Raw genomic sequence first — 26,348 nt, 5'->3', positions numbered from 1 at the left:
GAGACAGAGCATGAACGGGCGAGGGGCAGAGAGAGAGGGAGACACAGAATCGGAAACAGGCCCCAGGCTCTGAGCCATCAGCCCAGAGCCCGACGCGGGGCTCGAACTCACGGACCGCGAGATCGTGACCTGGCTGAAGTCGGACGCTTAACCGACTGCGCCACCCAGGCGCCCCTAAAAAAATAGTTTTTTAATAAAAATAAAAAAAATAAAAGAAAGAAAGAAGAAGAAAAACCAGCCTGGATGTTTCCAGGAATTACAGATGGTTCCGTAGGGGCGAGGCACAGTAACTGAGGAGGGGAAGCAAAGGTCAGGAGTGGAATGTGCTGGAGGGGTTGGCCGGGACGTACCCTGTGGGTAATGGAGCATCACTGGGGAGTGCTGAGCAAGGGCGTACGGGGGCAGGTGCCGCAGCAAGGGCACTGTGGCAGCCCTGTGGGTGGTGAACTGAGACGGCAGAGTGTACCCAAGAAACAGGCAACCACTGGCAGAGTCTAGGCGTGGAGCGGCAAGGCTCTAAACCAGGACAGGACATGCAACAGGGAGGCAGAACTCACCAGAGCTTGGTCCTGATCAGAAGCAGAGGCCGAGAGAAAAGACAGGAGCTCTCTGAGGCTGCCACAGTCGTTCTGGACACAGTGAACTAGAGGCACTTTGGGAGACAAACTGGGGGAATGAGCTTGTGACACTTGGGTTTACAAAACTAGGGCTCGGGCGAGAAGCGTGGGCGGGAAACGTAGGGTGGAGGTGACTCGGCCCTGGGTGGAAGGGAAGGCACAGAGCCAAGGCCTTGCAGGGAGAGGGCGGAGGGTCGGTAGGAGAGACCAAAGTTTCAGAGTCAGGTGGAAAAAAGGAAATTCTACAAAGGAGACAGAAGTGGAAAAGAGGAGGTTCAGGAAGGGAGTAGTGAATCTCACAGAAGCCAAGGGAAGCAGACGTTCTCCACGAGTGTCAAGTGCTACAGGGAAAGAAGGACACTGAAACCTGGTGACTTTGTCACCTTTTTACATGAGATCAAGCCCTGGCCCCTTTCTTGTTGAACTCCAGCTTCCAAGTAGGCAAATGAATACTACCGTAGAATGGGTTGAGATTCGAATTTTTGAAGAATATGCATTAGCCGGAGCAAAGAAGGATGAATGTTCTTGTTTTAAAACAAGTATTTTTGTTCTTAAAAAAATCTTTTTTTATTTATTGAGAGAGAGAGGGAGAGGGAGAGAGCACGTGCGAGTGGGGGAGAGAGAGAATCCCAAGCAGGCTCCATGCTCAGGCACCCCAAAACAAGCGTTTCTAAAATGAACTCTAAGCTTCTTGACTTAGAATCCAAACAGTCATTAAACAGGACTTTACCATCGGTAAGAGAACAATGGAATAAACGGGGGCGTCCACACCTTGGAGCATCAACCATTAAATAGGAAGGCTTGGAGCTATACCAGGGGACTTCAAGAGAACTCTGTGAGGTACTAAGGAAAGTGACAGACACGTGCCTGGAATACAGTCACATTTTAGATAAAGCAAGGACAAGAATCTTGATTCAGGATTATGATTAGAGAGCATGGAGGAAGCCATGGAAACACGCGCACGGTTGTGTATATATTACATAGACCTGATCAGGGAAGGGGGCGAGTCACATGGGGGAGAGGAAAAAGTCTCTAGCAAGCAACCAAGGAAAGACCGGACACTAAGCAGTATATGGGAAACAGTTCTATTTATGCATTTATATAAAACTGTGTAGATAAAAGACATTACCAAAAAGAAATTACCACACCAAAATGACTTAACTCAAACCTGCACCGAGTGAACAGAAGGCTGAGAGTGGCCCTCATCAGTGGCAGCTGGCTCACGTGGGCCAGCAAGAGGCCTGGCTGTCCCCCTGTGAGGACTGAGGACATCCACAGGTGAGGCGACACTGTGATGACATCCGGCCCATGTGCAGCCGGCCGGGGAGACAGAAAAGGGCATGCGGGGTCTCATCTGAATTCTGGGCCAAGTGCAGGGATGTGGAGAAAAGAGGAGTCTCATAAAGCTGGGAGAGAATTTTAGGGAGGACCAAGGCCGGGGCGGCGGCGTGGGGGGAACAAGTGACCAGGCCCCTGGGGCCTGCCTCATGAGTAGGATGTGGCTAGAGGTCTCCTCAGTTATGGGACGAGAGAGAACTGGAAATTTAAGAATGACACCGAGTACAGGACAGTTTTTATCAACCGACATACACACTTTTAATTGCAAAAGTAAAAACTTTCATTACATAAAACTTTAATTTACATACATTCTTTACACGGTGGAAGTCGTACGAGTTTGCAGCACATTAAGTTACTGTCAACATTCTGCACTGGACGCATTTTAGAACAGCTCACACTATTCGGAGCACGTGTGCTTGGGACAGGTGTCCATCTGCCTCTGCCTGCCGGGACCTTCCCCGGTTCCCTGAAGATGCGCGGCGGCTGTCCTGCCTACCTCCGCCCCCCGTCTGGTCCCCCGGCCTCAGTGTCTGTTGCTGCCTCTTCCACGGGAGGGAGCGGGGAGAGAGACCACAGCTAGCTTCTGAGGGTGAAACTGTAGCAAGAAGTTTGGAGGGGAAGTTGCCGGTCATGAGACTAGGGGTTCCTGGGAATGCCATGTGTCTGTCTGATGCTGTCACTGATTCTTGTGCATAAGTGGGAATTTGTTCCTAAGAGGGCCAAAAGTGCCCCAAGGGGCTGGAATTTGAAGGCTGGGACGCTGCTGGTCTTTGAGTAAAGGTGGCTTCCCAGGATGACTTCACCTACCCCACAGAGGTGTTGTGAGGAAATGAGGGAATCAAGCTTGGCACAGAGCTGAGGTCTGGACTCCCCAGATTCTGTCTGAAACTCTAGACTGGGTTCCCTTCTCTACACAGGTGTTTGCAGCTGGGGCTCACGGTTGGATTCATGCCGCCGACAGACGTGCTAAGTGCAAGAGAAACGGTCGGGTCAGCCCCAGGCCTCCACTAGGAGTTACATAACATTTCTTCTCTCCACTATTCTGAAAAGCTCTGGACATTTCCCAGTCTCCGGAGAGAGGAAGATGACAGATGTATTTAGCTCTAATGCTTAAATTATGCAGGGCAGGGAAACCAGACACTAAGGGACCTGGACATCAGACAAGCTGGCTGGAGGACCTCTCACCAAGGCCAGCACTGCGTCCAAGGGTGGGCCCGACTTGGGTGTGGCGCACAACAGGGAGAGCACCTGTCCATCTTCTTGGAGATGCTTTTGTGGAAGAAGCCGCTGGACATTGGGAGGCTGGGGGTGAGGAAGCCAGGGAGACGCACGCTGATGGCGACACAGCACACTCCCAGAGCCTCCTGTTTTTCCTTTGCTATGGGGCTATCTCTATAAGCACCGGCACTTTCCTAGCCTCCTGGCCCTGACACCATCAGCTCTGCGCATAATATGAACAGCTCCAAACATGGAGAGAATCTCAGTCTAGAATGCCATCTAAAGCACATCTGTGGCATGGCCTTCCTTTGACCAATTTTAGTGCGTGATGGGTCACCGCTGAAAGTTAATAAGCAAAGAGTTGTGAACTCAGGAGAGTTTCTCCCCCATCACTAGGAGAGCTCAAAGGCCTAAAAGACCCCTCCGATTAACAACGGATTCTCAAAAGGTAGCCAAGGTTGCCTCTCTCCATGCAACCAGACAGGCAGCTTTCTCTTTCCCCTATAACTTGGGCTTCTCCTGTGGGCAGGGATTAGATGAGAAGGGAACATGTGCTCTGGGGTTTTGAATGTTCATCGTGGAAGCCACTGGTTAAGAAGCAACTCATTCCTGACTATACTAGAATGACTGAGGCCGTCACCTGCAGCTAAGGAACTTTTGATTTTTATAAAAATAATTGTTCCTCCACAGAGGTCTATGCTGGAATTTGGAAGAAGGGAACAGAAACGAGAACTGAAAAACAAGTGAGGTAAACTCTAAGGGGACCCACAACTGGAATTGGGCAGAGTCCCTCTTCTGGTCACACATCTGGAAACATGTGGGGATGGGAAAATGGCTGGACACAGTTGTGTTCCAGCCACACTCACTCTTAAAGAGTTTTCAAACAGGGAGGGAAAAAGTGAAAGGATTTTTATGAAAGTCATCTGGTTAAATTCTCTCCTCTTCCATTTCTGTCCAAGACAGTTTTGAAAACAAACCCTGAAGAGTTCCCGGCTTGCTGACCCCCTCCCTCAGTCCTCCTCCCCAATGGGGGCACAGCCGAGACAATTAAACCCCCATCTTCATTCTTGGGCACCACACTGTGCTGAAGCAGGAAAATAATACACTGCAAAACCAACTACCTATTGGCCAGCAGTTAACTGGTCTAAGCCCTAGTTGTCTGCAGGACTGAGTAACGACTAAAGGAGGTCACGTATATGGAGACACTCTTCGGATGGACTGGACAAATGTTACTCTTCTTTCTCTCAGAAAACGAGCCCAAATCTGCTCACGTCCTAGACTGTTTTGTTTTTCACCAAATAAGTAGATTCTGTTTTGTTTCGTTTTTTTAAAGATTTCATTTTTAAATAACCTCTACACCCAACGTGGGACTCAAACTTACAAACCCTGAGACCAAGAGTCTCACTCTCCACCGACCGAGCCAGCCAGGCACTCCCTAGATTTCTGTTTTCATAAACCGTATTATTTTACTTCCGCTCTTCCCTAAAGCAAATTGGAGATAAGGGAAGAAGGTAAGTTCTGCCTCTTTCTATAAGCCTGAACCAGTACAGAGTCTTGTCAATACTGGACTCCTCTGGACCTCAGGACATCTGGAGGTAAGTGCTTCAGACTGCTGCCAGAGCAACCTTCCTCCCCAGAGAGCTGATCTGGGGATCCAAATCTCTACTCTGGGAACCTACAAGAAAGCGAACCTAACCCATGTGCGGAGGTCACCACCGTGTCACCGCTCAGTAACCACTGAACAAACTTGCGAGTCCCTGCGGTTTTGTACTTACTGTGGTGGTGGAGGTGGGGGGTTGGTTAGGTGGCCCCACCATGCCTCCCCACCCTTCTTCCTCATCTTGATGACCCTCTTTCGCGCACCGGGTCATGTGGAAGGACTTGTGCTGCTTCCGTGGAGGAGCTGGGGGTGGGGGTGGGTGAGCAGCACCCTCACACAAAGCCTTGGGGAGAGACGGACTGGCTGGCCACTGCGGGTCATTCCTGTAGGAAGCCGTTCCTGTACCCTGCTTATCAGAATTGCCTTGAGGATAAGGCCAATTACTTCTGTGTATCCAGTAATTAAGAGCAGAAAACCCTCTGTGGAAAATTTCCTAACAGAAATCTACCCTCAGTTCTGAACTGGGTAGACTTTAAGTAAAGTGAGTTGGAAATGCATGAAAAGTCTCAGCTTATCTGCGGCTACACCATTTTTTGTGGAGCTCGACAGCTCAGGGGCTTGGGGGACTCCCCAGGGGACACTTCAGAAGAGCGACACATGCAAGAGCGACAAGAAGAAAACTTTTCCTAGTCTTTAAAGTTTTGAGTTGAAGTGGGTATTTTATGAACATTCGTGGTGTGAAGGGCAGGTGGGAACTGGGGAAAGAACACGGGGTGATTCAAAATGACAAAACAGAAATCTCAACCATCAAGATAGTTTCTTTTTCTACTAAGGAACCCTCTCTTTCGTTAACCCGAAGGGCCTAATTTAAGAAAACTCTGAAGAACTTGTTTACATATAAGCCTTCTCTGCGCGCGGCAGGGGTAAGGACACTGCAAAGGCTCTAAAAGCTTGCGCAAAGCTGGCCTTGAAATGATCCCTCTGATTTCAAACCTCTTAAATCATAACGGCTTAGCAGCATGAGTTTAATATGGACAAAAAATTTTGTTTTTCCCGCATTAACCCACACAAGGCGCGGACTTGTTTAAGAAAAAATTCCCTCAGGTACCATTCATCCTAGTTTCATTTAAGTCCGTGGAGGCAGAGTATTTCCACCCTGAGCTCCGTGAACCATGCTTCTCCTTTACAAGTTCACAAACCAGCCCCTCAGGGACTTGATGATCCCCACTGCTGCTCATGAGAGGGGCTGAGAGAGGGCCCAGGGACGTCCTTGGAGGTGCAGGGGTACGTCCAAGGATGAAGGGGACCCCGCAAGGAGTCACACATTCTGTCCTCACCACCGCCTGCCATTAACCCTGTCACGGCCACCTGGATTCATCTGATTTCTGTAATTCGGAACCAGAGGCTACAGTGTGGTTTTTTCCTTCAGCTGGGTGATGGCATAGGGCCAGAGGCCAGGTATCTAGCAGCATCAATAAAAGAATAAAGGGGGGGGGGTAAAAAAAGGAAGAAAACTATGTCCTCATTTACACCATTTGGTTAATACACACTAAAAGCACTTGGAGAAAACAATGAGCATAGTGAACCACCCAACTGAAAGAACACAGCTTTATACTGTTACAAATAATAAAAATAGGGGCGCCTGGGTGGTGCAGTCAGTTAAGCGTCCGACTTCAGCCAGGTCACGATCTCGCGGTCCGTGAGTTCGAGCCCCGCGTCGGGCTCTGGGCTGATGGCTCAGAGCCTGGGGCCTGTTTCCGATTCTGTGTCTCCCTCTCTCTCTGCCCCTCCCCCGTTCATGCTCTGTCTCTCTCTGTCCCAAAAATAAATAAACGTTGAAAAAAAAAAAATTTAAAAAAAAAAAAAAAAAAAAAGAAATAAAAATACCTCACCTTGTTTCCCAAGTACAAAGAGAGAAATCATTCTGAGACAGAGGATCCCACAGTCGCACACCCAGCTGGCAAACACGTGGGGTCTGGAGCTCCTTCCCCAACCACATTACAACATAAGCTTGACACATCTGTAAAACATCTTCCCTGCGGAAAGTTGGACCCTAAAGATCAAACCCGGGGAGGTGCCCTCTCCCTAGGCCAGCGCTCTAACTCATCCCCTCTGAAGACACTTGGTAAAAGCGACCCAGCTGACAGAAGCGGTGCTGCCTCAGCAATAAAGGGCTCTGCCAAGGGAGGACCAGGAGTCCAGCTTCTGAGAAACCATCCAGATAGGCGAGTGGGAAGGGAAGGGAAGGGTGCTGGGGGTGGGGGTGTGGGGGAGGGGGGGCCAGCATGAGAACCTGATGAGATGGAGGAAAGTATTACCTCGGCAATTACCATTTCAATTATAATCAGACTCCAACCTGACGTCACTGAGACTCCAAGAGCCACAGACACTGGGAAGGCAGTGCATCTCTTGAGTGCAATGACATTACTTAATCTTGGTTCTAGATTCCATTCTGCTTGGGAAACTGCAACAGCTTCTTTAATTGACCATGGCTTTCCATAAAAGTATCGGGTGGTGTGGCCAGGAAGACAGGACAAGCAGGCCCACCTCGTAAGGGATGGCCCTGAAGTCAGGACCTGTTGGCTACCCTCTCTGTGGCCAGGGAGCCAGCAGAGGGGATCACACCACACAAGTAAGGGAAGGCATTAGCCCTGTTTCCTGCCTGAGGGGCAGCCTCAAGGCTGCGGTTCCAGAAGGTGTGGAAGAGCCCAGTCTCTCACAGACAGGTACCGGCAAAATCCCGGGGCCAAGCAGGGAGGCTGGAAGAGTCGGGAGGGTCAGGCTCTGGCCATTGCCTCCAGCATACAGCTGGCTCATACACGCATGCATAGGGCAGATAACTAAGTAACCTTAGAAAGTGGTTTCCTTGTTTCTGTTTTTATTTCTCCCCTTTCGATCTGGTCTTCGGACCTCAAAGTTGTTCCTCTGTACAGTTCTTGTTTCCTATAGTTCTGAGAGGGTGGTTCCATCACAGATGACCAAAGGCTGGACCCCTCTGGCTGTAACGTAGACCTTCCAGTGGGTGGCACCGGCATAGCCTTGAAGGGAAACAGCAACAGGAAAGCAGGTGAATGGCAGGGACTGGGCACACCTGTGGGCACGAACAAGGCAGGTCTGCCTGGCATAAATATGCCGTTATTGGTCCTCTCTGTAACCGGATGTCCAATGGGAGCCACTACGAACCCAAGTGCTTCATCACCACCACTCACCTGGCTAACTATGACTCACAACTCAGTAGATTTACAAAAGCAAGATGCTCTAGATGAGGCTGGTGCTGGGCATCAATTCTCAGACCCATCTCATCTTTCTTGGCAAGAAGATACGATGAGTTCTGAGGGAAGGAGGACCCCCCCCATCCAAGTCTCCTAATGTTATCGGTCACATGGCCTCATTATAGAACATCCAGAATCGCTCAGACCAGCACTTCCTAAACTGTGTTCTGCAAATAGTAACATGCTGTTAGGATAGTCCAATGGGTTCCATGGTCAAGGAAGTTTGAGAAAGTTTGAGAAACACTAGGTTCCTCTAAGGCTTCTGGAGACTTCTGTACACTAATGTGCACTATGTAATCACAAGACAGGCAGTTCCCCAAATCAACTGATCCAACAGCCCTATTTGCCAAGGGCTTTTCTTTTTTTTTTTTAATTTTTTTTTTTTTAATGTTTATTTATTTTTGAGACAGAGAGAGACAGAGCATGAACAGGGGAGGAGCAGAGAGAGAGGGAGACACAGAATCTGAAACAGGCTCCAGGCTCTGAGCTGTCAGCACAGAGCCCGACGCGGGGCTTGAACTCACGGACCGTGAGATCATGACCGGAGCCGAAGTCGGACACTTAACCGACCAAGCCACCCAGGCGCCCCTGCCAAGGGCTTTTCTAAGGGGCTCCTGTTCCCATCCCTAGGGTCATCAGTGATCTGAAGAACTGTTTAGGAAACACTGACCCTACATTATTTGAGTGGAGTAGGAAGGTAGACTTAAAAGCTTTAAAAACTTGGAACACTTCAATAAACTCCTGATGGAAAATTATCTAGAGTGCGACATACCTTACCCATCATTAAATTGAGAGCACTGAACAGAATTTAACCTCTACTTAGTGACTCAAGAAAGGCCACTATGGGGGTGCATGAGTGGCTCGGTCGGTTAAGCGTCCGACTTCGGCTCAGATCATGGTCTTGCGGTCCGTGAGTTTGTGCCCCGCATCTGTGCTTGCTTTGGATTCTGTGTCTCCCTCTCTCTCTGCCCCTCCCTCGCTCACACGGTCTCTTTTTCTCAAAAATAAACATTAAAAAATTTTAAAAAAAGAAAGAAAGAAAGAAAGAAAGAAAGAAAGAAAGAAAGAAAGAAAGGCCACTATGGGCAGTGACTCATCAACCACGGCAGGTGGATGATGAAGCATTCTTGAAAATGCTTCTCGGGGCGCCTGGGTGGCGCAGTCGGTTAAGCGTCCGGCTTCAGCCAGGTCACGATCTTGCGGTCCGTGAGTTCGAGCCCCGCGTCGGGCTCTGGGCTGATGGCTCAGAGCCTGGAGCCTGTTTCTGATTCTGTGTCTCCCTCTCTCTCTGCCCCTCCCCCGTTCATGCTCTGTCTCTCTCTGTCCCAAAAATAAATAAACGTTGAAAGAAAAAAAAAAGAAATTAAAAAAAAAAAAAAAAAGAAAAGAAAATGCTTCTCATCACAGGTTTTCTGGTGATGTGTATTCCTGTCCCCTTCCTGTCTGCCTTCAGAGGACAATGCTTACTTCGGCAAAAACCATAGAACCTACTTGTCACAGTGCCATTCTTTAGGGCCCCCCAAAATGCTAGAGCTGCCAGCTGTCCTACAAGCACTGAATTATTCTCCTTTGCTGTCAGGGTCCACTTCCTGTGCTCATCTTTAACTGTGGCAGCCGCAGCCACCGCTTCTATTTCTGCCACTGCTTCAGAAGCTCACTGTCCTCCCCAGCCGGCCCTACCCTGTTCTTCTCCCAGACCTGCCCTCTCCCTCTTGTTGTAGTCAGTTCCCCATCCCTTCTCCACGTTGCTGTCCTGCGGCTGGCCTTTCATGCCCACAGGGCTCCTTTCCTTCTCGTCAGCAAGCCGGCCAGTCACAGCCTGGCAGGTTATCATGCTCCGGATTTTCGGCTTTTCATTGCTATTCCCACCAGCCTTTGATGCTCAAAGCTTCTTTGATCACTGCCAGCCATCCATTTATTCCCCCCAATTCTTTAATTGGCATTCTAGAGGTTTGTGGGATCCAGGAACCTAAAATTTGGATTACTAAGGTGTTTCTGTAGTTGTCTGAACTGTCTGGCATTTGTAGAACATAAGACAGAGACTTTTTCAAGCATAACTACGCACTCTCAAGCCCAAATGCCATCCATACAGGCTTGTGCAATAGACATGCCTCATGGAAGGGTCACTCCGCTACGGGAAAATAGCTTCAAAAACAATTTCTACACAAAAATCCTCTTCTTTGCAGTAATTCCCAGGGGCCAGGCCAGCTGTGCTCCATTATCAGTTAACGCTTAATTTGTGCATGATTTTCATTTCTACATTGAAATAAGTTATGTAACATGGATTAAAGCATGTCATGGTTTGCAGTCTGTATCCTACTTCCAAATGGGTGAAAGGTTTCCAGGGACTGGGGTCTTCTAAAGAGGTAAAATTAAAAGAAATCAATTGGAAAACCAGTCTGGGCTCTGTCAGGGACCCTAGGCTTCCCCCTAGGCTTTGTGAGGCAGGAAAAACACAGAGGGCAATAGTGATACTATCTGCTTCCGCCAAGAAAACTCTACTGTCAAACTGATTGCTACGGACAGCAGTTGATTCAAACTTGTTTCTTTGGAAAGGATTTTTAGAATATAATGCACAGAATAAGCCACAGTTGGGAAATCATGGAGCCAACGGTGAGTCATGACTGTGAGGCTATGACTTGGCAGTGGGACCCACACGGAAGGGAATATTTCCCCATGGGATCATTGCCCTTACATACTGCTCGCACTGCGTTATTAGCAAAAGAGATACAGAGAGGGTTTCCTCAAATCTAGAATTGTACCTCCCCTGGCCTGCTGCTGGTGAAGGAGACACTTAAAGCTTGATGCTTTGCCTAGGTGATGGGAGGAACTTGGGATGGTCACCTCTCCTCTCTGGGTCTCAATCTCTCCTCATCTGTAAAATAAAGGATTGCTCTAAAGATTTGCTTCTTTTTTTTTTAATGTTTATTTTTGAGAGAGCATGAGTGGAAGAGGGGCAGAGAGAGAGGGAGACAGAGGGTCTGAAGGGGGCTCTGCACTCTCGGCAGGGCTCGAACTCACGAACCGTGAGATCATGACCTGAGCTGCAGTTGGACGCTCAACCGACCGAGTCACCCAGGTGCCCTTAAACATTTTCTATAATGCCTTCTAACTTGAAGTTTCTAAGACCAGTGGAACACATCGCATATTCTAAATATATATAAAACGAGGCCCTTCTCTGCTACATTTCCTTATTAGTTGTTCTACCGAGCATAAATACTGACTCTGTCCATAAAGGAATGCTCTTTTTGACTCTATTTAATTGAAGCTTTCTGAAGGCAATATTTAATTCTTAGAATATTTTCTGAGTTAAAAACTACAAAGATCCTGAAACTGACCTTGCCCCCTGGGGGCCCCACCTACCAATATCCCCCGGCTCTAGCGGCATCGCCACGGACTGGCAGTGTCTTCGGCACTGGGAGGGAGGGATGAGCTGCAACATGGCCTCGCCGCTGCCAATGATAAATAGGTCATGCATTCTATGCATCTGGAGAGGGAAAAAAAAAAAAAAAAAACAAGGAAGAAGAGGAAGGAAAAGGAAACAAAATAAAACCCAGTGGCACGGGAGATGAACGTACACAAATCTGTCTATATATGGCTCTGAGTTTCATACCAGCCTAAGCAACAAAGAAAACAGAACCGATAACACAATTCGCGATTATGTCCGACAGACAAAAACAAATGAGTTTCTCCTAAGCATGGCATCTCCTGATCTTGAGACCAGGGTGAAATCTCTTCTGTGGGTTCTCCTAAAGAGACATCCTCAACAAATAGCCCGAATGTAGATCTAGCACGAGCTTCGTAATTCATGACTACTTCTAGCCACAGCTCCAAAGTAGGCTAAAGGCAAATCATCTCAGTGCAATTTAACAGAAGTCTAGCAGAGGCCAACACATAGTGGTCTAAGTATACAATCTTCTGAGGGTCTGATGTGAGCCAGATTTTTATTTTTTTTATTCTTCTAATATTTATTTATTTTTGAGAGAGACACAGAGTGTGAGTGGGGGAGGGGCAGAGACAGAAGGGGGACACAGAATCCGAAGCAGGCTCCAGGCCCCAAGCTGTCAGCACAGAGCCCGACGCGGGGCTCGAACTCACGAACCGTGAGACCATGACCTGAGGTGAAGTTGGACGCTTAACCAACTGAGCCACCCAGGTACTCCAGCCGGACTTTTTTAGAGAAACAGACGGTCTGCATATCCTTTGGGCAACGTAGTATCATTTCTAGGATATTATTTCTTACTGCCAGAGTTTTGATGAGAATTGAACAGCAGGAAGTTCAAGTTCACTCTTTCAGGCAAGACCTAGGCGAGCAGATCTATCCTGCTACTGACTAAAAAGTAGTGACAGTAAGATTGGCCTCAGAGTTTGAATACCAAGGAGACAACTGGGCTATGCACGCCCACAGGTAACTACTGCACCGTGAGGGATACCACTGCCTCCAATAGGCATTAAGGGCAACCTGCTGTGTGCCAGGAACAGCTGCGAAGGTGGCGCTGGGGTAGGCAGGGAGTAGGGACAAAGGGAGAAGCTGACCTTGCTCAGGCTCCTCTTCCTACCTAGATGGTGAGAGAAAACCTTCAGGACCTCCCCTCCCTGTCCCCTCCAGGAACAGCCTTTCTGTGTCCGCATAGCGCAAGGGTCCGAAGTCTGACTCCCTGGGCCGTGTCCTGATTTTCTCTTCACCACTTGGGCTTCCAGAGGTTTGGTTTTAGCTCCATCTTCTTGTGTCTCCAACCCTGGGCTCTCTGTTGCTCTCAGAGCAGGCCGTGGCCACGACTCCGTTTCCATGGCAACACTAGAGCCATTCAACTGCCACTGTCATGACAGAAGGAAGACTAACTAAGGAGGACTACTGGCTTGCAAATGACTGGCAGAAGCCCTGACATCTGCGGTCTTGAAGAAATTCCAGAAGACCAAAACCAAGTGGATGTATCTCTTTTTCATACAGGCCCGAGAGGGGGCAGAACCAGGTTCCTCCCCACCCAGGATGGGAAGAAATGGACACCAGGATGGAGCAGGCCAGCCCTGGGCAACACCGTGGACTGGGTGAGGTGGGCCTTGGAGCCCTTCACCTCTTTCCCCAGTGCCTCGCCTCTTGCAATCAGACCCCACTTCTCATCTTCTATTCCAAGGTTGCCTCTGGGATCCCAGGTGCACAGACATGTGACTTTACCAGGGTCTAGGGGCCCAGGGATGTGGACAACAGGGCGGAGTAACAAGGCTGAAGAAAAAGGAAAGCCTGGGCCAGGGCGGGGAGCAGATGCTCTAAGAAACCAGACTCTCAGGATTTTTGCCTATTTGGACCACTCCCCTTCCCAAAACATGCTTGCGAACCACAAGATGACTCTGATAGGCGTCTGAGTAACTTAGTATTTACCCTGTTGGCGGGGTTCCTCGGAGTCCCTGTTAAGCAGACTGGTGAAATTAACTTCAGATTCAAGTGGGAAAACCAAGATAAAGATAAAAGCTTTCGCCCCAAATTGTATCATAATTATGAAGATGAAATCATACTGGGGCCCGGAGTTCTAGCTGGGGACAGCAGAATAAACGTCTTTAAAATCTGAGGCAAGATCCCAGCACCTCCACCCTACTGCTGGCAGACAGAAGTTCTCACTCCTAGACAAAATGATTGTTTTTATAGGCTTTGAAATTCCTTTAACACGATTCAGCAAATCTGGAGCCAAACAATAGTATTGGGAGGTTGAAAACACAACCCGGAGTTGGTAGGGGTCACAGTTTGGGAAATTTCATCCTTTTAATTCTTCCAAACCAATCCAAACTCAAAAACGGTCCTCAGGAATGAGACTCAACAAAAGGGCAATTCAGAGAAAAGTAAACAGACACAACTCAGAACGGCTTTTACCCAGTCCACTCGCCCCAGGGGGGTAAAAGTGGGCTCTGGGTACTTGGCCATGGACTGAGCAAGAAGTGTTGCCACCCAAACTAGTCTGCCTGCCTTGGGCACGTGCCCATCAACCCTTTTGTCCCCAAACCTCTCAAGCTTTCTGCTTAGCTAGTTCTCTACCCGAAGTTTCTTATTTGTTTATTTCTGGGGAAAGCCAACCTGGGAATTGGGTGGGTAGAGCCCTCCTATTAACTTCCTGTGTCCTTGGGCAAATCATTTACTCTCTCTGGGGCTCAGTGTCCCTAGCTACAAAATGAGTAAGTTGGGGCGTTCATTTACGGTTTGCCTGCTTTACACTTTGAGGTAGGGAACTCAGACTAACTGCATGCTTGGGTCCTTTCAAATTTTAGGATTCTACCTCCTAATGTAGAAAAGTAGCTTGCCCCCAAGTGTCTAGAGCAGGAAACAGATCTGCAAGGTAACTAGACTTTAAGCATGCCTTCATAACAGGGCAGGCCACACCAGGTCCCCTGGCAAGCAACAGGCAGAGAACTTCAGGTCATGTGGATGTCCCTTCAAGTCACCCTGAGTTGACACGTAGGGAAGGAAGGGATTATGACATCAGCCCCGGGGCTAAGTGAGGAAAAGCCTCGACCCACCCAAGTCCTCTCAAAATGTCCTACCTTACTACCCACAATAGGTTCCGGTTGAAGAAGGAAGCACTTTTTTATGGAGGCATCTTTTGGAAACGGCAGGTAGGTGAAAACAGGAAAAAGCTCACGTAAAATGTGTGATCTGTTTAGAGGTCTTCTCCTGTGAAAGTTTGGAAGAGACAGAAGTAATTCAGCTGGGCAAGCCGGCCTCGATCTCCATGACTACCAGAGCTAAGCACGGTGGGAAAACTGTGGGCGGTGGGTAACGAGGGAAAAATATCAGGACAATATCTTAAGTATCAGGTTCATGAGGAACAGTCATGCCAAATCAATTAACTGTGACATGCACAAGCACACACACAACTCCACAGCCACGATTTGTACGTGTGGGTGGGATGTTTATAAAATCCAGCTAAAACAACATATAGAGGAAGGAAATAAACGGTCCATTCATTCTATCTTGGAAAAGAGACTGAAGTAACAGGCCAGGCGGGAGAACAGAAGGGAGGAGGAACGGGCAAAAATCATGAACCTAAGGCGCTGTGGCATGCGGTGGGAAGCCTGACTAGTTAAAGTGAGTATTCAATCATGCAAATCAATGCATAAGTAAGAAATCAAATAAAGGTTTAAGAAAGACAAAAGCATTGAGAAATTATCTAACAAAAAGGTCCAAAAAAAGCCATTTTAATTCTCTTTTGGAATGGTTCTAGATGGAAACTGGCTTTCTTTTCTTCTAGACAGAAACCTTCACCCCAAAAAACAGACCATGTCTTCTATAGGACACAGGAAGAGATGGGAAGACAGACCTGCATTTCAATCCTGCCTGGGTGACCTTAAGCAAGGTACTTAACCTCTCTGATCCCCACTTTTCTGATCTGAAAATGACAATGATAATTCCTACTTCCTAGAGCTATTATGAGCATCACCAATGAGCAACAGGCACTAACCACCATGCCACACTGCCTGGCACAAACAAGGTGCCAGGAAATGAAGCTTCCCTTCCATTCTTCAGGCTTTCTCGTTAGCCCTCCGATGCTCAGGAGGCATTCTGCGTAAAAACGTGCGCAGAGATAATCTGTGATGCTATTAGGCAATGTCAGTGTCCACTCATGGCGACAGCCCTTCCAAGGCACCTCTTCGACTTCATCCTCTTTATCTCCCATCACTGGTTTTTCAACAGTGAGCTCCTGAGTATTGTCTGACTCAAAGAGGGTACTGGAGAGTGTTCACACAGTGCGGGGCATGGGAGGGTCTCAGGGGTACTGTTTGGACCTTCGGTCTGCCCCCTTGCCACCACACACAGACTAAGTGCCCTTTCCCGCACTCACCATGGATAAGGAAATGGGAGCCACCGCTCAGGAAGGCAGCGCCACCACTTGGTGAAAAGCCCTTCGGGGAAGCCCTCCGCCACCTCAGGGTACTGGCACAAAAAATGCTGAAGCTCCTCTGGCAGCAAGAGCTGGCCCGTCTTGCAAGGCGGACAAGAGCGAGACAAAATAACACAGAATTACTTATCAGGAATGTCACAGAGCTTGCTGCCTTCTGGGCATCGAACAGATCATCTGTCAGGGGGAGAAGCGCGTTCCTTGCTCACCTTGATCACCAGAGGATGGAGTCTCTCAAATTTCTTTGGGGTGTCTTCCAGGAGCATCACCTTGAGGGGTAATTTCTGAGCACAGCCACTGCAGTTGGCAGGGATGGGGTCCGACTCATTCTGCTCACAACTGTTTGCCCACCAAGAGTCAAAGTCTGCGACAGGAAGGGAAGTGGAGAAGGCAGATACAGGAAGAACACAGCGGGTAAATCTAGTAGCCTCAGCAGTGAAAGCAAAAAGGAGAGATATAATAGTAATTTTTAAAAGCTAACAATGATAAGCACTGGTGACCTCTGAAAAGATACATATGAAGTAGGTAGCCTTTGAGGAAGGGGCAGAGGGCACAGGGGATGGGGTAGGAAGGAGAGGTTATGTTCTTCTTTATAATCTTCTATACTTTACAGAAAATATTTTTTTAACACGTATATGTATCTCCTAAGTCAAAGCAGCAACGTCGACCAGTTGGTATATTCAGTGACGTGGGGCTGGAGAGGTAAATCTTCCACTGTTTTCTAACCCGTGACCCAAGCGTCTGAAAGTCTACAGCACTTGGGGGAGGGGCCGGCAAAGGTCCCATCATCAGTGATGAGCCCCACTGCGTGTCTTCTCCAAGTGGAGGCCAGGATGACTCTGGGAAAGGGAGAACAAGAAAAGGGTGCAGAGAGAAGGGATGGAGAGGAGACGGGACATTTCAGGGGCCCATCTCTGGAGCGAAGTGAGTTGCATGTGCCCATCAGACAGTGCTCTGTCCCGGCTCAGAAGTGGGTAAGGGCTACTAACCATGGTTTCTACCCCTCCAAGGGCTGCAGGTTGGTCAGCAAGGGAAGAAGGGCCCACCAGCCCCTGATGTGAGTGCTAGTTGCCTGCCCACCCCCTATCCCTGGCTGGTCCTCCTCTGAAGGGTTGACTCCCTCTCTACACATCCCTTCTCAGTTTCCCTCTCCTCCTCCTCCCTCCCTCTGACACTGTTCTGTTGATAGTGTTATTGCATTATTTCTTGTTTGTGTTCTGTTCCACTCTGGGTTTCATCTGTGTTCTTGGAGATTGTTCTTATGATAAACTCTAATTTGGATCCAAAATGCTTTCACCAGATGGTTTCTGATTAAAACCCAATGGAAACCGAATCGGGAGAAAGCCTAGAACAAAAGATAAACAGACCACCAAATGGGGCTGAAATGAAATCGATTCTCTGAACCAATAAACACACTTGGAAAATGACTCTTAACCAGAAAACATTTGCTGTGGCCGGCAGCAAGGGCTTTTTCCATGTTTTCTTAAGGCAGTAGTAGCAGGGCGGAGGAAATCTCCACCAGGGAAGGACTGTGTTTGTTCTCAGCACGTCTCCTGAGGACCCTCCAAACACCCTCCATCTCCTGCAGACAGATCCTGTGTTCCTTGAGGAGGCTGTCACCTCCCCTCCTCACCTGCCTTAATTGTGGACAGACTGTCACAGCCAGGAGACAATGCTGCACCCTTAAGCCTGCCAGGGGCCTCCAAGGACACCCGGGAACCCTTCAATGGCACCTGTTTTGGTGGCACACTGAGGCTGCAAAGTTATCCTTATTTTTCCTTCTGGAATATTTTCAAATGTTCCTGATTAGAGGTCAAATATGAATTCCTGCCTAAATACAAGAACTTTGGGTAATGGACATACAGTGAGGCATAAATAATCTAAACATGTTATAATTATACAGCATTTCAGTTTACAAAATCCTCACGAGGGAGAGGGAAGGAAGGGGAAAGTGGAAAGTGCCAGGCCCGGTGCTGGTCACCATCGCGTGCTGTATCATCTACCTGTTGCCGTAGAATTACTGGGGAGGCAGCGCTCTTCTCCCTTTACAGATGAGCAAACAGAGAGTGACAGGAGACAGGCGCTAACCATGAGTTGCCATCTGGGGAAGAGCACAGAGGGGGTGGCGGAGGAAACGAGAAAAGTAGCTGCGGAGGAAGGCCGTGATGCGGGCTTCCAGGGCATGAAGCACATCTGACTCTGAGCAAAACAAGGAACCATCAAAGGCCTCAGGCAGGGGTTTCCTGATGCTTCAGGAAGGTTATTCTGGATTGTGACTAGAGTGGGAAGAGAGAGGCTGGGAAGAGGACGACTGGGTTTTACTTTGTTTTTGTCTTTTTGGCGGTGGGGGGGTGGCGGAACTTGTCCTGTGATGAGAGGTGAAATATAATGAGGTAAACTGAGGCAGCAAAGACAAAATCTACAGAGCTAAGCAGCACTGCAAAGGGGCACCTGGGTGGCTCAGTCAGTTAAGCGTCTAACTTTAGCTCAGGTCATGATCTTGCGGTTTGTGAGTTCAAGCCCTGCGTCGGGCTCTGTGCTGACAGCTCAGAGCCTGGAGCCTGCTTTGGATTCTGTCTCCCTCTCTCTCTGTCCCTCACCTGCTCGCACGGTCTCTGTCTCTCTCAATAAACGTTTTTATTAAAAATAAAATAAAATAAGATAAAATAAATAAAATAAAAAATAAAAATAAAAATAAAATAAAATATAAGCAGTGCTACAAGAATGCCTCTGCAGCCAAGACTGCCTGAATGCACCTCGTCTAAGAGAGCCCGGACACAGGAGACGCCAGACACCTGCAGATTCATTATGACATTTTTCTGCGGTCATGCGTCATATTCAGACGGAATCAGTTAGGTATGGCAATCTCCCCAGGAGATAAGAGTCATGTGTCAGGAGAAAGGGGGCATCTTCTCTCAATTTATAAAGGTGTCTCAAGAGCTAGCAGTGAGCAGTTCTGAACCTAAGAGCACAGACACATTATTTTAACTGTAACTTAGTTAATTTCAGTTTTATTCTGAACTTTAGATATTCTTGGGATGTCCAGGTAGAGATGCTTTCAGAAGCAGGTGGAAGAAGAAAACCCTGGGAAGGAAAATCAGGAAAGAAAAAGAAAGAATAGGGTACTAAAAAGTGGACTCAATAAGGTGGCAGAATATAAGACATTCACATCCAGACACAGGAACATCAATTACTTCTTACTCTCCTGGCCACAGTCATTTAAAAATTGGAACGGAAAATGGCCTCTTTCACAACCAGCAATAAATTTAACAAGAAGGGCATAACATAAGACCTGAATAAATAAACATATCATACCGCGATCTTGGGCAGGAAGGCTAAATACTACAAAGACGCCAAGTCTACCCAAAAGTATATTCAGTAGAACTTGGATAGGTTCCCACCAGAGTTTGCTTCTGATGAAGGTAGGAGTAGGGTGAGGCTGTGACAATCTCATTCTGAAGTTCATCTACAAGAGTAAATGTATAAGAACAGGCAATAATCCATCCCCTGCCCCAAGTAACTCTGGAAATAATTTAAGGGCCAGAAGGCATTCTAGGTAATACAAATGAATTACAAAGTATGGTCACTGCTTAAAATCTATAGAGGACACCCCCCACAGGCACAGATACCATTAAAGAATACATTAAGAGGGTGCCTGGATGGCTCAGTCTGTGTTAAGCATCTGACTTCAGGTGGATCTCGCAGTCCGTGGGTTCAGGCCCCGCATCGGGCTCCATGCTGACAGTTCGGAGCCTGGAGCCTGCTTTGGATTCTGTGTCCACCTCTCTCTCTGCCCCTCCCCAGCTTACCCTCTGTCTCTGTCTCTCAAAAATGAATAAAATTAAAAAAAAAATTAAAAAAAAAGAATACATTAAGAGCCTCATATGATACACCTCAGGCAGATGGTGGACCTGAGGACCCTCACCCCTCACTGCTCATGAGTCACTGGATGGCTCGAGCCTCTCTCCATGCTGGGCATAAAGAGGGCAAGACTGGAGGGAAAGAGCATTATTTTATTTCTCCATGTAGATAAAACATTAAAATAAAAAAAAAAAGGTGCCTGGGTGGCTCAGTCGGTTGAGCAACCGACTTTGGCTCAGGTCATTATCTCACAGTTTGTGAGTTCGAGCCCCGCATCGGGCTCTGTGCTGACAGCTCGGAGCCTGGAGCCTGCTTCAGATTCTGTGTGTCCTCCTCTCTCTGCCCCTCCCCCACTCGTGCTCTGTCTCTGTCTCAGAAATAAATAAACATTAAAAAAATAAAAAAATAAAAAAACCAGCTTTATTGAGGTTTAATTCCCAGACCATAAAATTCATTCATTTAAAGTGTACAATTCATTGGCTTTTAGTATATTCACACAGTTGAATAACGATCACCATTATCTAATTATAAAACATTTTTATTACCCTAAAAAGAAACCCCATGCCTATTAGTAGACACTTCCCATTCTAACCCCTCTGCCGCCAGCACTAGGCAACTACTCATCTTTTAGTGTCCGTGCATTTGCAGATCCTGATATCTCAAATAAATGGAATTGTACAATATAGGGTCTTTTTTGTCTGGCTTCTTTAATTTAGCATGTTTTCTGGGTTCATCCATGTTACAGTGCATACCAAATGTTCTTTCCTTTCTATTGTCAGGTAATATTCCATTACGTGGATATACTACATTTTGCTTATTCATTCATATGTTGCTGGACATTTCTACTTTGGGGCTACTACGGACAATGCTTCTATGAATATTTGCATACAAGTTTTTGTGTGGACATGTGTTTCCAATTCTTCTGTGTACACACCTAGGAGTGGAATTACTAGGTCACTTAATAACTCTGTGTTGAATTTTCCAAGGAACTGCCAAACTTTTCCAAAGCAGCTGCACTAGTTTACATTCCCATTATCTGCATATCTTTTTTTTGGAGAAATGTCTACTCAAATCTTTTGCCCATTTTCAACTGGCTTATTCGTCTAATATCGTACGGTAAGAGTTGTAGACAATAAAGTCTTGAATAAGAAGAAAATGAGGAACTTGCGCTACTAAGTATAAAAACGTATAGCAGCATTCTATAAAGCTACTGTAATTCAGAAAGTACCGTCAATCCTCATTATTTACAGACTCTGATCTGTGAACCTGCTTACTCTCTGAAATTTATTTGTAACCCCAATCAATTCTTGTGGTGATGCAGAGGGGCGAACTCTAGCTGAGGTGGAAGGAGACAACACTCTACCTTTTTGCTTCACCTTCGAACTGTAAACGAGTGTCCTTTTGGCTACTTGGTGCCACGGTTTTCGCATTCTTATTGTGGTTTTGCAGTTCAGAATGGCTCCCAAGGATGCTGTTTGTGGGGACGGGGTATATGGGAACTCTCTGCACTTTCTACTTAGCTTTGCTATGAACCCAAAACTCAACAAATAGTTCACTAATTAAAAAATGGCCTCGGAGCACAGTGCTAAAGTACTCTCTAGCACTCCTAAGTGCAAGCAGGCTGTGATGTGCCTTCCAGGGAAAATACATGTGTTGGGTAAGCTTTGTTTAGGTAGGAGTTATAGTGCTTGTTGACGTGAATTCAGTGTTAATGAATCAACAATATATATTAAATAAGGTATCTTTAAACAAAATATACAAAAAACAAAGTCAGGTATTCATCACTTGATGAAAATGTGCCCAGAGACTCTCAGGAACCTACCTCTGATTTTCCCTAGGGGCAGTGGGTCAGTAATTAGTAATTACTAATTAGTAACTAGTGCAAACACTAATTCAGTGTCTGCAGGGACTTCATAAAACATAACTACAGAAAATAATGAGAAAGGACTATATCTTCTTATAAAGCAACAAAAAGTTTGCATAGACTTTATGAAACATAACTATTGCAAATAATAAGAACTATGTTCTTATAAAGTAACAGACAAAAAGTTTAATAACACAGAATAAAGAATGCAGTAACAAATCCAGCACAGACAGACAGACACACACACACACACACACACGTGAGAATATTTGATTTGTGATAAAGGTCAATTTCAATTCAGTGAAGAAAGGATGAATACAATAAATGATGTTGGGACAATTCACAGTAAATTCACAGAAAAATAAATATGAATGGTCTATAAAACATATGAAAAGATATCCAACTGCAATAATAGTAAAAAAAAAAATACATCTTAAAATAAGATACCATTCTTCAGTTTTCTAACTGGCAAAACAGTGACAATATCCAGTCCTGGTGAGCAACATATACTGTTAATGAAAGTTGGTATAAGTTTATGAAGACAATCTGGGTAGTATTTATTATAATTGAAAATGCCCTTTAACCCAGCTATTCTACTTCTAAGAATCTCTTACAGGAATAATAGTATATGTATATATGGGGGCACCTGGGTGGCTCAATCAGTTAAGCATCCAACTTCGGCTCAGGTCATGATCTCAGTTTGTGAGTTTGAGCCCTGCATCAGGTTCTCTGCTGTCAGCACAGAGCCTGCTTCAGATCCTCTGTCCTCCTCACTCTCTGCCCCTCCCCCATTTGCATGCACACTCTCAAAAATAAATTATTTAAAAAAACTTTTAAAGGTACGTATATATGAATGTCCCAGGTGCATTTTATAACAGCAAAAAAAACCCAAAAAAACCCCAAAAAACAAAAAACTAGAAATTTAAATTATGGAATAGTCACAGAATGGAATAGTGTAAGATCCTGAAAAATGTGTATACTGGGTTGAATAGTGTCCCTCTCAAATTCGAGTCTTTCTGGAACCTCAGAACGTGACCACAATTGAAAACAGAATCTTTGCAGATGTAACTAATTAAGATGAAGTCCTACTGAAGTAGAGTGGGCCTTAAACCTAACCTAAATGGTATCCTTACGAGAAGATAAGAGGATACAAAAGACATGGAGGAAAGATGGCCATGTAAAGATGGCTGCAGAGACTGGGGTTCTGCTATCATGGCCAGGGGATACCAAGGATTTCTGGCAATCACCAGAAGCAGGCAAAGAAGAATCTTCCCTAGAGGTAGTACAGTCTTACTGAGATCTTGATTTAGGGGAGAGAGGCAGAGGGAGAAAGAGAGAATCCTAAGTAGGCTCCAAGCCCAGCACAGAGCCCAACACGGGGCTTGATCCCATAACCCTGGGATCATGACCTGAGCAGAAAACAAGAGCCAGATGCTCAACCAATTCAGCTATCCAGGCACCCCAGATTTACTGTTGTTTTAAGCCACCCAACTTCTGGTAGTAGCTGGAAGTATTTACGCAAGCTACATAAGACCTTTCTCTATGTGTGCGTGTGTACCCAAAAGTATATCTATCTGTACAGCCATGAAAAAACTCAGAAGGATGTATATCAAATTATTACCAGGGGTTGGTTTGGTGGAGGAGTTAAAGGGATCAAGAGAAATTTTACTTTATTAAAAGTGTATTTTTAAGCATAAAAATCGTATACCTTTTTATTGTCTTTGTATGGGTTTTATGTATTTTTCAAATAGAAATGTCTTTGGAGGCCACAAAAACTTATGAAATGGAGGGTTCAGTCATCTTAAGAAGGCAGGCCTCTGGAGAGGTACTCTACAGGAGCAGAGACACTGGCCAGGCTGGCGTCCAGCAAAGGAAGAGGGGGAAGTAATGAGGAAAAGGGATCACTGGAATGGGGTAACTTATGCCATCCATCTGAATTAGGGGAGCCAATCTTCAAAAGGAAGAGCTACTTTTGATTTCTCTACAGCCCTGAGATCACCAAGGTGGATACAGAAAGTGTTTATATTTTGGTGGGAAGGGACTGGGGAATCGCCAGGCAGTGAACTGTCTGGGTGTGTATGGGGTGTATGGGTGGGGTGCTTCCTCCCCTTCCCATAAAATGCCCCAAAAAGGAGAAGTACCCAGACTTCCAACGTGGCCTCTATCTTTCCAGATAGGATGGCTTCACCTGATAATGTTCGCTATACAATCGGCTGGAACCATGATAGCACAAAGTGAGCAAAATCCCATCCTGGAAAATAGCCAGCAGCACAGAGCAGGCCATTCCAGGCCACTCCAGGACAGAGCTCTTCTCCGGCCACCTTACCTGCTGCATGTGCCTTCTTTCCAGCCTTCCCTCTCTTTCTATCCACTCTTCCTGCAGCAGCAGACAGAAAGGCCCATGGAAGTTGGATGGCAACTTCCTAACTTTCTTTTAATGTCCAACATTTCTTTGCTCCAAAAAAACCTCCTTATAATAGCTATTTTAAATTTTAAAAAAGTGTGACAGAGAAGTGAAACCCCACATATTACACACATACACTGGAATATTACTCAGCTATAAAAAAGAATGAGATCTTGCCATTTGTAACAACATGGGTGGACCGAGACGGTACTGTGGCTAAGTGAAATTAAGTCAGACAGACAAAGATGAATACTATATGATTTCATTTACATGTGGAATCAGAAAAAAAAGGGGGGGGCGCCTGGGTGGCTCAGTCGGTTGAGCGTCCGACTTCGGCTCAGGTCATGATCTCACAGTTCGTGAGTTCGAACCCCACGTCAGGCTCTGTGCTGACGGCTCAGAACCTGGACCCTGCTTCAGACTCTGTGTCTCGCTCTCTCTCTGCCCCTCCCCTGCTCATGCTCTGTCTCTCTCTGTCTCAAAAATAAATAAAAAAACATTAAAATATTTTTTTAAAAACAGGCAGCAAGAGACTCAAAAAAACAGAGAACTGATGGTTGCCAGAAGGAAGGGGGATGAGAGGAATGGGCAAAATGGGTGAAGGGGGCTGAGATACAGGGTTCCAGTTATGGAATGAGTAAGTCATGAGGATGAAAGGTAAAGCATAGGGGATACAGTCAGTTGTACTGTATTAGCCTTGTGTGGTGACAGATGGCAGCTACACTTGTGGTGAGCACAGCATAAAGTGCAGACTTGTCCAATAACTATGTTGTACACCTGAAACTAACGTAACCTTGTAGATCAATTATACTTCAACTTTAAATTTTTTTCATGTTTATTTTTTGAGAGAGAGACAGACAGCATGAGCAGGGGAGGGGCAGGGAAAGAGGGAAACAGAATCTGAAGCAGCCTCCAGGCTCTGAGCTGTCAGCACAGACCCCGACGTGGGGCTCGAACCCGAGCCGTGAAACCGTGACCCGAGCTCAAGTCAGATGCTTAACAGACTGAGCCACCCAGGTACCCCTATACTTCTATTTTAAAAAATGGACTCTAGAGGCACCTGGGTGGCTCTGTCAGGGTCCGACTCCTGATTTCAGCTCAAGTCATGATCTCGTGGTTCATGAGATAGAGCCTTGCACTGGGGTCCATGCTGACAGTGCAGAGCCTGCTTGGAATTCTCTCTCTCTGCCCCACCCCTGCTCACACATGTGTGTTCTCTCTCAAATAAACTTAAAAAAAAATATATATATATATATATATATGTATGTATGTATGTATACATGTACGTGTGTATGTATATGTGTGTGTGTGTGTGTGTGTATATATATATATACATTTAAGTGGACTCTAAACGTGAGACTTTAGGTTAGTCAACCCCCTTGCATATCAAGTTTCCTCATCTTTTTTTTTTTTTTTTCAACGTTTATTTATTTTTTTGGGGACAGAGAGAGACAGAGCTGAACGGGGGAGGGGCAGAGAGAGAGGGAGACACAGAATCGGAAACAGGCTCCAGGCTCCGAGCCATCAGCCCAGAGCCCGACACGGGGCTCGAACTCCCGGACCGCGAGATCGTGACCTGGCTGAAGTCGGACGCTTAACCGACTGCGCCACCCAGGCGCCCCGAAGTTTCCTCATCTTTGGAAGGGACAGAAAAATGGTAACTACCTCTGTAATTGTTGTAAGGACTGAGAAAATACACAACATAGTACATGGCACAGTGCCTCCTACACAGTAAGTGCTTGACATATTTGTTATCATCACCTCAAATTTTATTTGCAAATAAAATAGTAGGGCATTTTCTGAGGTCCAAGCAGTTCATCTTTGGGCACTAGCCTAGACTCTGCTTTGGTCCTCAGTTCTAAGTCATTGAATGATCTACTCCTAAAGCCACTTGATGTTGCTGGATCTACTCCAACCTTCCCTTGAAAGGTCATGGATATGTAAAGTTCCAATTACGCGGTACAGATACAGAGATACACTTTTCCATTGTATATGAGACTATCTCAGACCGCCTCAGCATCAATGGGTGTCATAATTAAAAATTATAAATGCCTAGGGGCGCCTGGCTGGCTTAGTCGATAAAGCATGAGACTCTTGATCACAAGGTTGTGATTTCAAGCCCTGTGTGGGATGTAGAGATTACTTAAAAATAAGATCTTTCAAAAAAAATTCTTCTTTAATGTTTACTTAGTTTTGAGAGCGAGAGACAGAAACAGAGTGTGAGCAGGGGAGGGGCAGAGAGAGAGGGAGACACAGAATCAGAAGCAGGCTCCAGGCTCTGAGCTGTC

The 26,348-nt window shown here is 46.5% G+C and overlaps 1 protein-coding gene across 7 annotated transcripts in view; it reads right to left on the bottom strand.

Moving 5' to 3' along the window:
• Window positions 1-7,226: 7,226 nt before the first annotated feature.
• The window catches only part of CUNH6orf89 (chromosome unknown C6orf89 homolog), a 41,003-nt gene continuing 21,881 nt past the window's right edge, over window positions 7,227-26,348 (bottom strand). For 6 of the 7 annotated variants that reach the window (XM_040473358.1, XM_040473359.1, XM_040473360.1 and 3 more), the window contains 5 exons: window positions 16,141-16,295; window positions 15,875-16,014; window positions 14,577-14,706; window positions 11,409-11,532; window positions 7,235-7,811 (listed from right to left, as the gene is read on the bottom strand). In XM_040473358.1, coding sequence (XP_040329292.1) covers window positions 7,717-7,811; window positions 11,409-11,532; window positions 14,577-14,706; window positions 15,875-16,014; window positions 16,141-16,295 — 644 coding nt within the window. In that variant the 3' untranslated portion in view covers window positions 7,235-7,716. Of the gene's footprint in view, window positions 7,812-11,408; window positions 11,533-14,576; window positions 14,707-15,874; window positions 16,015-16,140; window positions 16,296-26,348 lie in introns of all 7 variants that reach the window. The other variant, XM_040473357.1, reaches the window with a different exon arrangement.

The sequence above is a fragment of the Herpailurus yagouaroundi genome, unplaced genomic scaffold, assembly GCF_014898765.1.
Source record: "Herpailurus yagouaroundi ecotype Mexico unplaced genomic scaffold, PumYag 139, whole genome shotgun sequence".
NCBI classification, from domain to species: Eukaryota; Metazoa; Chordata; class Mammalia; order Carnivora; family Felidae; genus Herpailurus; species Herpailurus yagouaroundi.
Note: the sequence above shows the minus strand (reverse complement) of the source record. Positions and strands in the feature narration are given on the sequence as shown.